The sequence below is a fragment of the Chaetodon trifascialis genome, chromosome 14 (assembly GCF_039877785.1).
Source record: "Chaetodon trifascialis isolate fChaTrf1 chromosome 14, fChaTrf1.hap1, whole genome shotgun sequence".
Taxonomy (NCBI): domain Eukaryota; kingdom Metazoa; phylum Chordata; class Actinopteri; order Chaetodontiformes; family Chaetodontidae; genus Chaetodon; species Chaetodon trifascialis.
The window spans coordinates 18910588-18924590 of NC_092069.1; the positions used below are offsets into that span (position 1 = coordinate 18910588).

Genomic DNA, 14003 nt, shown 5'->3' on the forward strand with positions numbered 1-14003 from the left:
GAGACTAACAGACAGACAGGCAGACAGACAGACGGAATGCTTTAATGTAACGATATAGAAAATTTCTGTCTAAAGACAAACACGTTCACTACATTAAAAGAGGCTTTGGGAGGCAGTGTGCTTTTTTTTTTTTTTTTTTTTAAATTAAAAAACAACCTAAAAACAGCAGCAGAACATATGTGACCTTTGCTCCACTGATGGATGGATGGAAATGAGCTGAGCTATGATCATATTAGCTCTTATCCTGTAGTTTATTACCTGAGAAGCCAAGGCATGTGCATGAACTCAGCTCTGATTTTAAAGTCTCAAACAGGATTATTACTTGTTGAACATGTAATGAAGTCTCAGGACAGTGAAATTAGGAAAACGCTGCAATGGCAAAGTACACAGTTACTAAACGATACTTTATTCCATTTGTTTTAACAGCTTGCTGTGGGTAAATCACAGGAATTTGACTTTCAAATACAAGGGAAGTTTTGATTCTCCGTGGTCACCCAGCAATTTGATACCTCCTCAAATAACTTGATAAAATCATGCTTCAACGTCCGGTTGAGTCCGGTTTGTTGGTTACCAGGCAAATAATCAGACTGCCTTTTGAGAGATGTCGGCATCTCTGCCCGTGTCAGATCTCTCTGAACGCTCTCATCCGCTGGCCGGCACATTTACAAGGCAAATGCGCTTTGTCTCTCCTCCTCTCGCCCACATTAAGATCATAGACTGCACAAAGATCAGGATACGAGATAACAACTCCTTTCCTCTATCCATTCATTAATCTTTCTTCCTTCCAGGCATGGCATGGAGTGGGTGTTGCTCCCTCCTGTGTGGTTTCAGAGGGATGTTTAGATGCAGAAAAAGTTGATGTAGATTGTCTTCTCATGCACATGCTTTTCCTTATTCCTGGTTTGACTCATCACCTGCTGCTATTAGCCTTATCACTGTTCCACTTGTGCTGAATGCAAGGTTCAGTCAGTGTATCAGATGAGATGTCTGAATCTTTCTAAATCAGGCATCGGGTGATAACAGACCCCACAGAAGCCGATATCCCTTTTTGTAACGTGCATCATTCACTTCAGCGATCTTCTGTCTCGATGTGAAGTCTAATGTACATTTGTGTTTCAGGACCACGATGGAAATAATACCTTCTGTGTTTTTATCCAGTGTCACACTTCAATCTTATGCAGAACTTTTGTCTTCATTGCTTTTCTAGAGTTTCTGTTGCTTTCTGCATGTCCATGTTTGCCTCGTACTGAATCTGCCTCGTATTGTTTTGCTTTGTTTGTTTTGTGTACATAGTGTGCTCTGACATACTCATACATATTTACATACACTGCTGTCCATATTGTGTATATCTGACCTATAGTGTATATTTCATATTCATATTATATATCCAGCTGTTCATTCTGTACATATCTTACTATTAGCATTAAAGTACACTTGAACTATATATTTTACATTTAAACTCCCTACTCTGACTGCTGCACATGCTCACACCGTACAGCCTATCTAACATATGCATACACCTACTACCTATCCTCACTGTCTATTCTGTATATTAGCACCATATATGATATGCTATGTACATTATTCTGCACTTCAAATCAGATCCAAAGCTGCATTTCCTTGTCTCAGTATTAAGTGACAGTGAAGTTAAAGCTAATCTAATCTAATTGTGTCTAATGTGTAGGTTTTTCAGGAGAGAAAGCAAACCAGGCAGAGACATGAGATTAAGAATAGTTCACTGGCACCACCTAGCTGGCTGTTTTCTCCAAGCCACATGTGGCATTTCCACCCATAGTGCTGCTTGTGCACACATTTTTAGCAGGCAGTGCCCCTGCAGGAACTGAAAGCCCATCTTACATAATGAACCACAGAACAACTATATTTAATTCAATGTCAGCCACGTTCTGACAAGTGACAGGATTTACAGCATGCCAGGCAGCTGTGAGGTTAAATGGTTTAAGACCCATATGTCACAAGACTAAATGTCACAGATTGAGCTTCATGTAAGACATGCACTGAATCTCTACATGCAAGTAATTCAGCACTTATTTTTGAATAGACAAAAAATGATGCACATCACAGCAAATCTGAGTACCAAACTATATTTATTGTATACAGTAGTAAAAGACCACAAATAATGTACAAATCAGTAGAGAAACAAATAACATGACAAGACCTGGGCCCCCTTCTTCGTACATTACATAGTTTAGCTTGTGTGTTAGCCAGCTCAGCAGCTCTTTGTCCAGCCAACTCATTCATTCAGATGCAAATGGCGATGTCTTGATAGCTGTGCTCTTGTTTTGTGAGACCACAAAGATAAAACCATATCGTTGCCTATGACTCATTCATCACACAAAGATTTAACATGTCTTTGTAGAACATCATTTTGCCAAATTCTTGCTGTTGATGACTGGGAAGGATGGTGTTTGGTTACTCCTCAGATAAAATGTCATTTCTCACTGGGGCCAGTGTGGACAGTAGTGAGTATCTCAAACAGCAGGTGGCAGTGTAGTGAAGCTTTTGTCATTTCAAAATTAATTTCCATTAGATAAAATGATACAAAATACAACGGAAAAACATGATTTATTTCAAAGATAACGTTGGTTTTATTTTGTTGTACTTTTAATATGACTACTTAAGCGTCAGTTATGCCTTATATGACAATTAAAATTGGTAAACTTAAAAATGGATATCATGAAGTGATTCACTCTAACCTTGCATTTCTGCAGGTTGAGCAATAGGACTACTTCCTTCGATAACAGATACATTTGAATCCTGATTGAACTATACAATCCGAGCTCGCGTCAGGCCCTCAACAATCAAATCAACTCAGTTACCCGTGTACGAAGAATGAGGCCCTGTGGGTACAGAACAATTATCTCCCAAACTCCATTTGTCAGCCTCCCTGTCCTCCCGATATGCAACAAACTGTATGCATCCTTCTCCGAAATTGTATATTGGAGACACGTCACCACTGTTAGCAATGCTGCAGTCAGGTTTTTGAACAAATGGCCTGCAACTTTTGCCTTTTCCACAGAAGCAAACAGCTCGACAGCTGACACAGCAGTGAAAGGTGTCTTCAAAACGTGCTAAAGATACTGACTTTTGTTGGATATCATCTCTAAAACTGGAAGCTGCGCCTCTTTAAAACACATCTAGAGTCAGGTGTCCCATCAGTCTACATTCGCAAGGACGATACAGAGATGAGATAGCTGACCCCAAAAACAGTGTGGAGGAACGACCTTCCAGTTACTCCCACCCACAGCCCACCCTCGACCCCCCTCCCCATCCCCCCGTCCCCAAAACTGTAAAACCCACAAGCAGAGCCGCTTGCAAGAATGTCATTGGGCCTGGCCACTGGCCAAATCGTTGAAAAATGGGGAAAGAAAACAAAAAATTATGTATTCAAAGTCATGAGACTATTTTTACACAGCCAGACTCCAACCAACTCCAACAAATGATGAATTCAATTTCCCACCCCTAAACATCATGTCTGGATGTGTGAATAATAGTCTGTACCGGACACCCACAAGGAACTTATCTCAATTAGTAGAAGTCATAGAGGAAGCAAATAACAATAATGAAATACAAACTGTTGACTGTGACAGTTTGGACCTTGCAAGTTTGCTTTTAGAGTAATCCAAGTACATCAAATATGAAATAGAAGTTCAGTCTTGGGAGTATTGGTCCAAGCCCCACAACATTTATCTAACATCCACTCTGATACTTCTGTACAGGAAAAAAAAAAAAAATCAACAAGCCCCCTGGGTGTTAATTCTTAAAAGAAAAAAAAATCCAAAATACAAAAAACATTGCAGAACTCTTTAGCAAAAGCACCTAAAATGCAGAGAGAATTAAAACCTTTTTGACAGAAGAGCAGGAGTCACCGTTCAGACAAAAAACACACAAGAAAGCGAAGTGAAATGGAAGGCGGGTGTGTATTAAGTTCAGATCGTGCTTCCACTTCAAAACATTTTCATGCCCACTGACCGTGACCCCTGGAGAAAATCTTGCAGAGCCTCACAATCGACCCAGATGGATGAAAACCGTGACAAACTACTGGATACTAAGCTTTCGCTGGAGAGTGAATAAGAAGCACTGACGAACCAGGAACAGCTGTGGCGTGCTGTTGGTCCAATCACAGCCTGCAGTGCCGGAAGGAAATGTTGTCCTGATTGGCCAGCAGAGACTGTGGACGCGCACAAAAGTTCAGTCCTGGCTGAGACAGTATATAAACAGCTGAGGAGCTCCCCCCCAACACCTGATGAAAAACCATGACAGATATCTTTAAACTGAAGAAATAATAATAATAATAATAATAATAATAATAATAATAATAATAATAGTAGGCTGAGGCGCGATGGGGAGGGGAGGGACAGTGAAGGTGGCTGAGGGCGTGGTCTGAGGGTGGCTGTCAATGAGGTGGGGAGGGCTTAGCAGCGCCCGCCTGTCTGCTGCTGGAATACATCTATGGTGTCCTCATCTTCCATCTCCAGCTGAGAGGAGCACAGAGAAGAAGGTACAAGTTAGTAGACGTAAACATTCACTGAACAGGTAAACATTTCTAAGACTCCTCAGAGACGCTGAATGCCTGAATTGTGCAGTCAGTGCTAAATAAACGGAATACGTCTCTGAAGAACTCTCTCCATTAGAGATAGCCATCTGTAATGTGCTAACATCATGAAGTAAAATCAATTCAGTGAAGTTTAAAGAGAATTATGATGCATAGGGTATAATGTTACCTGTGCAGGTGTGTCCGTCTCATTGATAGGCTGGCCATCAAACCTGAATCTGATCTGCCTTATTGCGAGGCCCTGCAGGAGCGACACAACAGACACAAAGATGAACCCATGCGTGAAGGACTTTTGGTACAGAAAAAGGAAGACGAAGTGTGCAACTAACTGGGAGACTGAATGAGATTTTGTAGTCAATGCAAAATCATTTGAATGTTGAATGTTGGAAAACAGAAAGCAGCCATTTGGGCGTTCAGCTCACCTGTCGTTCACAGTATGCCTTCATTAGTTTGCTGAGGGGTGTGTGTCTTTTGATTTTGAACTGGACCACCGACCCATCTTGCCCTGCAACCTTGAGATTGATGTGGTCGTTCTCAGTTTTTACTCCCTCCTGCAGAGAAAGACGTGTTTGATCACAGTGACCAGCCGGTTAAGGTTTTAGTTAACAGAGAAACCACAAACATTGCACTCGGACGTTACGTACAGAGAAACAGTTCAAAAAAAGAGCAACGCTATCAGAGACGTCTGCCAGCCAGGTAACGTTAAGTTGACTGCAAGCTACATAACGTTACAGCCTGCAGCTTTAAAAGAAATGTCACAACAACGGTGTGCGACCCCGATGCGTGGGGAAAGAATACGGCTACACCATTTTGTACATATATCAACCAAAACAAACTCACATTAGTAAGAATGAGTCAGGTTACAATATGTTGCTAGACGGTCAACCACAGGGGCTAACGTTAGCAAGGTTAGCTTCAGGCTAAGCGGTTAGCTCGCCGGCCCTTTAAGACCGATGCTGAGTTTAGCTGCCGGCTAACGCTGCTAGTAGTTTTTTGTTGTACTGTGGCTAAATAAACACAGACACACCAAAATAAGCAAGAATAGCACGGCTACGTTAGTTTTTATACGAGTGCGTCATCTCAATTTGCGCTCTTCTGTCGCTGCGGCAGTTACGGCGTTGCGGACATAACGTGGTCCCGTTTCGACAAAGAAAAAAAATCCGCAAATGACAATCATAGTGTAATTGACATTTGTGCTCACAATCTTCGAGACCCTCGTTAGTAAGGCATCGTCTGTCCTAATTCAGTCTACAGAGTGTCGTCTAAACGCGTTTGAATTCAGATATAGATGTGCGGGTACTCATTCATTTGCGAAACAAACACTGCGCCGATTTACACAAACGTGCAAACCAGGCCATTTCAGATTGCACATCTCAGGAATGGTTTGGCAGGAGCTCGACTGAGCCATCACTACAAATCTACAGCTCTTTAACCCTCGATGTCTTACCTTTGGCTTTTCCTCTGACATCCTGGCTGTATTTCGTGTGCGGGTTTTTAGAATAAGCGGTTAATTGGGCTTTATTTGTCTTTCTGCCGCCTTCTGTCCTCCCTTCTCCTCTGCTGACGGGTGCGCGCTTTGGACCGCTGTTATAAATAAACGATTGGATCTGACAGGACCATGTGACGATTCAACCGCGGGAGCGCGGACGCGGGAGCGCGCACCGATGTAAAGCTACTCGAACACGCGAACTGAAGAACTTATGAAGGTAACGACAGTGTCAAAACCTCGCGATACTCCTACAGTAGAAACCGCACAGTAAACAATCCGTGCATGTGTTTGTTGTAATATTCACACATTAAGAAGTTTTTGGGAAATCATTATAAAGTAAAAACTAAAATAAAATAATGCAATAACATCAGCCAGCTGACAGAATCACTCTTAAAGTTGTAGCCTGTGCTGTATGGTATATAACTATCGTATATGCTTTAATACACCAAAGAAAATGTCATGTTTTGCATTATAAAAATGTATTCAACCATACTGAAATTTGTTTACCCTTCACACACCCTGACTGTCAAGAATTATGTTAAGGTATTTCTGTAAAAAATGCTAATATTATTGCTAACGATATAGACCATATAGCATGTTCAAGTCCTTTGTAATATTAACCATGTCTTAGCAAAATTACAAATTCAACAATGTAAGATATTTTACAAAAATTCACTCACACAGTATTATAATTTAGTTGTATTATCAGATTTAATTCATGTTAACAATAAATCACTGAGTCTCTGTCATATTGGGCATTCTGAGAATTTTAGCTGTGCTTTTAATCAATTAACTTTCACTAATTAATAACTCAGATACAAAATATAAGGCAAACATTTTACATTTTGCATAGCACAATGCAGGTAAAAACAAAAAATAAAAATCCAGAGCCATTAAAGAATCAATTATCAATCCAGCATTTTATTAGATCTGTGTGTCTTTACAGGAGGTAAATGTAAAAGAGGGTAGACTTCAATCTGCCTATCCAACAATCAACCCATTCACCTGAAGTAAATGATTATTTCATAAATTCAGAATATACGACTGAAGATTTTATTTTGACTTCATAGTATGAACTTATTTTCCAACCTAAAATCCAGCAACAATGCAATAAAAATTACCTTTGACAGCATCAGAATAGGAATAAGTCCATTTGAAACAAGAGAAGAAAATCACAGAAACTACAAAAACAGATTTAAGTATATAGCAGCAACTCAGAGGAACTGAAATCTGAAGATTTGCGGATGCAACACATTTTCTTAAGCAAAAGGAAAGTATTGTTCAGTAATCAAACTGGATTCTTTCCATTCTGTACAACTAAACTTAAGACTTACACATATAAATAGTACAAGTATAGTGATGCAGTAGGAACCACAGAATAGACGACTCTAGTCTTGAAGAACACTGCTGCTACATGTGTCTATTCTAGCATTTGCTTACAGCCTCGTAGATCATCACATTGAACACAACATTCCTACTTATAGGCTGGATGAAGCCAGAGATTGCCTGTACAAAACTGTCACTTTTTCGCGACACTCTTAGTGGTAGTTTCCATTAATTCTAAGGTCAACTATCCTTTCACAACCACAGGACAGCTTATTGATGTCTGTCAGAGTTCAGGGGAAAACAGAAGGGTCATGACGTAAATCTCACTTCACAGATCCTCTCATGCAAATTTGGAGTATGGATTTGGCCCACTTAGACCTGAAGAAACACAAAACACATACATCAGGAAAGCCATGGATTGATTTAAAAGAATAGCTTCAGATTTTTGGGAAAATCTATTTATGTTCACACCGAGAGTTAGATGAGAGGATCAACACCACTCTCATATCTGTCAGTTAGCATGGGTCTACGTGAATGTAACAAATACCCCTCATTTTCACAATTTGCTTTTTGAATGGCTTAAACAAAGATATAACATCTTATTCATACGCTCTACAGGGGCTGGTACCTCCACTTTGTTACCTGTGGACTGAGCCAGGCTAGCTGTTTCCCCTCGTTTCCACTCGTTGTGCTAAGCTATGCTAAATGGCTGCTGTCTGTAGCTTTGTATCGCCTCTACAAACATGAGAGCAGTAAGATTCTTCTCATTTAACTCTTGGCAAGAAAGCAGATTTATTTCAAAAAAGAGACAAGACACAGACACACATATCTGCACAGTGAAGTACAGATATACAGAAATACAGATAAAGTTATTAAAAATGTCAGTAAGTGAGAGAGCTCACCATATTTCTTCCTGATGTCATCATGTCTCTGTTTCATCTCTGCCTTCCTGTAAGAACAAAACATTTTCTTCTGAGTCACACAATGACTGATAATATTTTTCATTCTTGCAAACACTCCCAGGAGTCACATGGCCCGCAAACCAGTTTGGGCTGGTAACAGTCTGACGTGTGCATTTTTCCCTCATCTGTGTTGCTTTTGTGTTGTGCTATGAAGGAAACTGATATGGATCATGACTAACAATGCAACAGGGGCAACTGGTGCGTCAGGTGTCCTGCAGATTGTAAACCATGCAATAAACCTGCAGATTGGGACTATTAAATGACTGTTAAATAGGTAAGACAGGGGAAATGTTAAAATGCCCCCTTTCATTCCAAGAATTACCAGCTCTGCTGTGTTTGAACCAAACCTTTAATTCACCAAATAGATGTGAAATATTCTGCTGTTTTTCCTGCTGTACATTAGTAACATATTCAGCTTGTTCTGGAGCGATTTCTTTGATCAGCAGTGACCTAAATCCATGAAACGTAATTATTAACTTGTTAGCTATCCCGCTAACACTAGCCATCCAAAAGTACCAAGTAAAATATGCTGGAGGTAGTTAAAGTTTGATGGTTTCAACTGAATGTGAATACCTTCAGCTAAATGATTTTGAACTGCACTCTGCCATCTTGCTTTTACAATGCTGAGTAAATGTGGGGAAGGGTAATGTTTTCACAGGGACCCACATGTACCAACATTCATGTGAGGCCAGACTGGCTACTAAAGCAAAGAACACGGAGGCTCGGATTACAAGACACACAGAGGGAGTGTGACCTCAAAACCGCTTAACTTCCAAACCACCTTGGATGGATGGATGCCGTCTTGTGAAACGTCTTTTTGTACACGACAGCTGTTTCATATACACTTCCAGAAGAACAAACCAGGTCACGCTTGAAACTGTGCGCCAATTCAATGAACATTACTCCTCACCTTTCTTCCTGTTTGGTTTTCATCTTATTGGCTTGTCTCTGCATCTTGGCCTCGAACCTTTGGGATCTGACACACAAGAACAAGACCAAAGTGAGGCTGTGATGGGTCAAGGGTAAGTACACAGTGAATGCTTGTGTGCATCTCTTAGGTGCAGAAACCTTAAGGTAACCATACCAAACCTCTCAGAAATGTACAGTATGTGGCCACACGACATGAAAAACTCACATGACTAAGTGACATAGGTTGTCATCCTACAGTAAGTTAACCATACCAAACCAAACCCATACTTTAACCATGTGTGACAATAAGCATGTACCTGAACCTAACCATTTCTAACCGAATACATGATGATAGCCATTTTTGCACCTACATATAACTCTCAGTAACATGAAGCCTAAATCTAACTTTTTCTATATAAAAGTAAACTTGGAGACCTGAACCCAGGATCAAAGACAATCCACACACCTTCTCATCAAAGAAACCTCTTCGCCTCTTCCCAACTATAAACCACCCTGGAGGCACCATCGTCCACATTTCCCCCGCTAAAGTTAGCTGTATGCTAATTAACTGACATTTGATGTTGTAGTTTCATTCTGTCAGGAGACAACTTAACAAACCACTAAGAGCAAAACCCAGGAAGCAGATTAAGCACATACAAGAAAAAAATTACATAGTTCAAATATTTACTGAATAAACGTTTCCACCTCTCATGAAATGTATGATTTTTGAATAATTCACATTCAAATATACTTTCAAGAAAAGCCTGCATAATAAGTTATTGTAAGCGTGTGTATTATTTTGTTCATGTCTCATGTCTAACAAAAGGATAGAAAATTGCATCCAGTAACAGACAGTAAATAATCCTTCTGGCATTGTAATTAATTATAAGTACTCTATCAATACAGCTGTCATAAACACAATGACATGACACAAATAAACCACAAGTAAATGATGCCTCAGCCTCATGCTGAGGAAGATGAGTTTCAGTTACTTTTCAGTCACAGGGTCAACCACAGCTCACTGCACACTTACCCGATGTTCTCGCACTTGCAGCAGCAGAACAGGCACACCAGGAAGGCGATGATGAGAATCCCACCAATCACTGCCAAGGTGATTATCAACGCCTGGAAGTTCACTACAGATGGACAGAGAGAAACAGTCGAACTACTTAATTTTTGTGTTATATTTATGATACGAGAAATGAAGGTCAGACCAGTATTTATTGTGAGTGGTGACAGACAAGTTTAAGGACTAGATTCTGCATTTAAAGTCTAAGCCTACAATTTATCTATTAATTTTGACTACTTTTTTAAAGCAATCCTCCAAGTCACACTCATTATTTATTCATATCACAGTCTGCAAGCCTTCATGTGCACGTTCAGACATGCTGAGAGTTTCTCTTGTCTTTGACATTTCCCTGCACACTTGTGCTTAGTGAGTGACATCAGAAAGAATACCACTAAATAGGTGTGTGTTCTATCTTATCATAAAAAAGGCATTTAAAATTTGCCATCCACAGACAATCAGTAGATAAAAAAAACTGGCAAACGTCCAAAAATGCATGTATGTCTCAGATAACTGTCTGTGTCAAATGTGGAGCTGACAAGGCTAAGTTTAAAATAGTTTATCCAGATAGATAAATCCAAGGTCGACACAGTTGCTGTAAGTACAGTAATCGTGTAAGTCCTCACAACTCAATATAATCAATGCATTCTTCACCAATCTTTCCCCTTTTCTCACTGTCTTTGTCCTCCCCCTGTACCCAGCTGCTCTGATGAACCCTGGTGCCTTCCTCCATCTGAATGGGAAACTTCAAAGCATTATGCTCGCAATAATACATGCTAGGTTGTCCTGATCTACAAAACTTCAAGTGTTGTACTCTGGTCACTTCCTATTGGCAGAAGCTGTGTTCACGTCACCATCCACTGTTTTCCAATTTAACCAATGATAAGCTCTGCTGCAGCAGTGAAAGTCAAGTTGTAACGCTGCACAAAGAAGAAGTGCTGTAACTACGATTACCTGGTGCAGTTCAATTTATGAGCTTATCACCTGTTTTTTGTACAAACTACATTGGGGGGGTGATGGATGATGTAATTCTGTTTATCTTACTTTGAGTCTTAGGGGAGGTCTTTGTCAGTTTTTAAATCTTTAACATCTGACCTTTCCTGCAAAAGGCTTTTGTTTACTTTTAATGACTGTATATGGATTTTCCTGTGAAATAGATGCCTTTTCAATTTCAAAAGGCGATATGTAAAAGAAACTTTGAATCATCACTTTTTGCTTTGGACAAAAGACAGTTTAAAATGACAGAAACTGTCTTCTTGGGGACACAAATGGTGCTGGGTGATTCCATGGAATGACCCAGTAAGGCAAAAGTGTGGTTGTATTTGAAGACGTATGTGTATATATCATATCTCTTACTATAACTATATAAAACAAGCTGTGTGTGTGTGTGTGTGTGTGTGTGTGTGTGTGTGTGTGTGTGTGTGTGTGTGTGTGTGTGTGTGTGTGTGTGTGTGTGTGTGTGTGTGTGTGCTCTCTCTTACTCCAGCAGAGTCCCCAGCGTGCATCATTCAAAGGGCAGAGTGCATGCGGTGGAAGGATGGTCTTCACTGGATATGTTATACATGACTGGGTTTTGATACACCACAAGCACTGCAAAAATACCACAACACATAACGACCTCTCTATTATCTGAACAAACATTGAATCCCCAAGTATCCGGGGCAAATGCAGGATACACTGATGAATACAACACAAACACAAAAATGAGAAAATGGAGGAGGAGGGTGGGGATGAGATCAGTTACTCCTCAAACCAGTCTAACAGGTGTGTAGGTAGAGGGGGAGCCACTGGCTGTGGTTCCTCCACCTAACACACTTCTTGTTCCGCACACACACGAACACCCAAAATGAAATCAACTCAGCAGAAACAAAATGCTTTCTCTGAGGACTTACTGTCACGTTTTTCAGGCATTCCTCACAGTTTGTCCCATTCTTTGCCTCACAAGCTGTGGGGGAAAAGTCAGTTTAGTTTAAAACACACAAAAAAAATACTCCAGTTACAGGAGTAAACTTCTCAACATGGTGTCTTTGAGAGGTACAAACATTCTGCCTCGCAAGAGAAAATTACAAGTGCCTCATATTGGAGAGAGGAGCTGAAAACATTATGATACGCAGATTAAATGAGGCCTGTAGGTTTTTGTTCACTGTGGTTTTCATAATTACTGCTAGTCCTCCTGGGACATTTTCCATGGAGACAGAGCACAATAAACACCCAGACTTCAAACCAGTCATATTATCATCAGCAGACTATGCAGAACAACAGCAGGGTTTGTGTCTGTGTGGCCACAAATCAGTAAAATTCATGTGAAAAGGAACAGGCCCTCATTCTAGTGTGGTTAGTTTGTTTGTAGCTACTCCTGGTTTATTTACTCTGAAACAGTGCAGGACCTGAGGGGGGCTGAGAACTGAAAAGACGCTTATTGTTCCTGCTGAGAGGTTTCAACAATACTGTGAAACTAACAGAGAAACAGTGACAGCAACAATCAGTGTTAATCTGACTAATATGTGTAGCTACATAAGATGAAACGCAGCCTTCACCTAAAATGTTCTGAATTGTAAATTTTTAATATTTAATTATTAAATACAAACAACGAAAGTGTGATTCAGGACCAACACAACTCAACTGTTTTAGTCCTGTTCTATTCCTGTTAATCTTTGTGATGTTAAGACAGGAGAGAGCAAAAACAACACTATCCTAAATTGAGAAAATCCATTGTAATCTAGCGCCAAAGGAAAGTCCCAGTAAATCAGGTGAGGATTTTGTACCATTTAGAGCCATTTAGCCTACATTTTTGACTTAAAAAAACAAAACAAAACAAAACAATGACGCAGGTAGAAGCAATTAAATGAAAGGCAGAGATTATTTCAGCAGCCATTAATTCCTGTCACCACAGAGCTGCGGATTTCCACTCCTACCTTGTGTTTGAGGTGCCGGAGTCTGAGCAAAAACTGTCGCCAAACCGAGCACAAGCAGGACAGCAGGGACAAACATCCGTGAGTCCATCATCCAGCCACTTCGATTATTCCAGGTGTTATTTCTCGGACTTCTCGTCTGAAACCTGTAAGCGCAAAAAGAGGAAATGTTTCAGGTGCTACAGTCGGCAGCTGAAACTCGGTGGGAAGTGCGCTTGCCTCGAAGGAACCAAACGCTGGATCCTGACGCAAGATCATTACGCACTGAGGACAAAGGAGGGGGAGGCGAGTGTGTGCGTTTCTCCTCAAGGCTGTGGTGCAAGAAGTGTACTTACATACTTTACTCAAGCAAAAGTGCAATTGCAGAAATGTAAAAATACCTCTGGATTGTCACTAATGAATCAAACTGTAAGCGACATTTAACTTTTACTTAATTCTAAAACTACATATGCAGTTGGCAGCAGCTTCACAACATAAATCTGGTGGTTGTGTGATGTTAACATTTTCGCTTATTTTTATTCATTTTTTTTAACTTCTCTTTGTTTTGTGAAATATTGGATGATATGAACCTTTAACAGCAACTGAAATGAAATCCTGTGTGAAGTTTAGAGGGGACAGCACTACTTTAGTGAAACTGCTACCAACTCAAACATTAAAGGGCCTCAACCAGGCACTGTTGAGACAAGCCAAAAACAATCAGGAAATGTGTGTTTTAAAAGCCAATTTTCATATAAAATGTCACTGAAAGTAATTAACCATTTCTGGT

General features: G+C 40.2%; 2 protein-coding genes across 2 annotated transcripts; both read right to left on the reverse strand.

Moving 5' to 3' along the window:
* Positions 1 to 2086: 2086 nt before the first annotated feature.
* sumo3a (small ubiquitin like modifier 3a) lies at positions 2087 to 6160 on the reverse strand. Its single transcript, XM_070979499.1, has 4 exons — positions 6021 to 6160; positions 4996 to 5124; positions 4743 to 4814; positions 2087 to 4496 (listed from the first exon to the last, which is right to left on the reverse strand). Exons 1-4 carry the CDS (start codon positions 6039 to 6041, stop codon positions 4434 to 4436), a joined length of 285 nt encoding a protein of 94 aa, XP_070835600.1. The 5' UTR covers positions 6042 to 6160; the 3' UTR covers positions 2087 to 4433.
* Positions 6161 to 6963: 803 nt separating this feature from the next.
* pttg1ipa (PTTG1 interacting protein a) lies at positions 6964 to 13475 on the reverse strand. The gene is made up of 7 exons (XM_070980103.1): positions 13241 to 13475; positions 12218 to 12270; positions 11807 to 11915; positions 10293 to 10395; positions 9261 to 9326; positions 8291 to 8337; positions 6964 to 7766 (listed from the first exon to the last, which is right to left on the reverse strand). The coding sequence occupies exons 1-7, from the start codon at positions 13329 to 13331 to the stop codon at positions 7729 to 7731; spliced, it is 507 nt and encodes a 168-aa protein (XP_070836204.1). The 5' UTR covers positions 13332 to 13475; the 3' UTR covers positions 6964 to 7728.
* Positions 13476 to 14003: the final 528 nt, after the last annotated feature.

What these genes read in the sequence shown, in the direction of transcription:
- sumo3a (XM_070979499.1), bottom strand. Translation starts at nt 6,041, where the DNA reads ATGTCAGAGGAAAAGCCAAAG. An exon ending in TGTCAGAGGAAAAGCCAAAG is followed by an intron (nt 5,125 to 6,020) that starts GTAAGACATCGA and finishes CTTTCTCTGCAG; the next exon opens with GAGGGAGTAAAAACTGAGAA. An exon ending in AGACGGACACACCTGCACAG is followed by an intron (nt 4,497 to 4,742) that starts GTAACATTATAC and finishes TGCTCCTCTCAG; the next exon opens with CTGGAGATGGAAGATGAGGA.
- pttg1ipa (XM_070980103.1), bottom strand. Translation starts at nt 13,331, where the DNA reads ATGATGGACTCACGGATGTTTGTCCCTGCTGTCCTGCTTGTGCTCGGT. An exon ending in ACGCTGGGGACTCTGCTGGA is followed by an intron (nt 10,396 to 11,806) that starts GTAAGAGAGAGC and finishes GTCCATCTGTAG; the next exon opens with TGAACTTCCAGGCGTTGATA. An exon ending in AAAACCAAACAGGAAGAAAG is followed by an intron (nt 8,338 to 9,260) that starts GTGAGGAGTAAT and finishes TTGTTCTTACAG; the next exon opens with GAAGGCAGAGATGAAACAGA.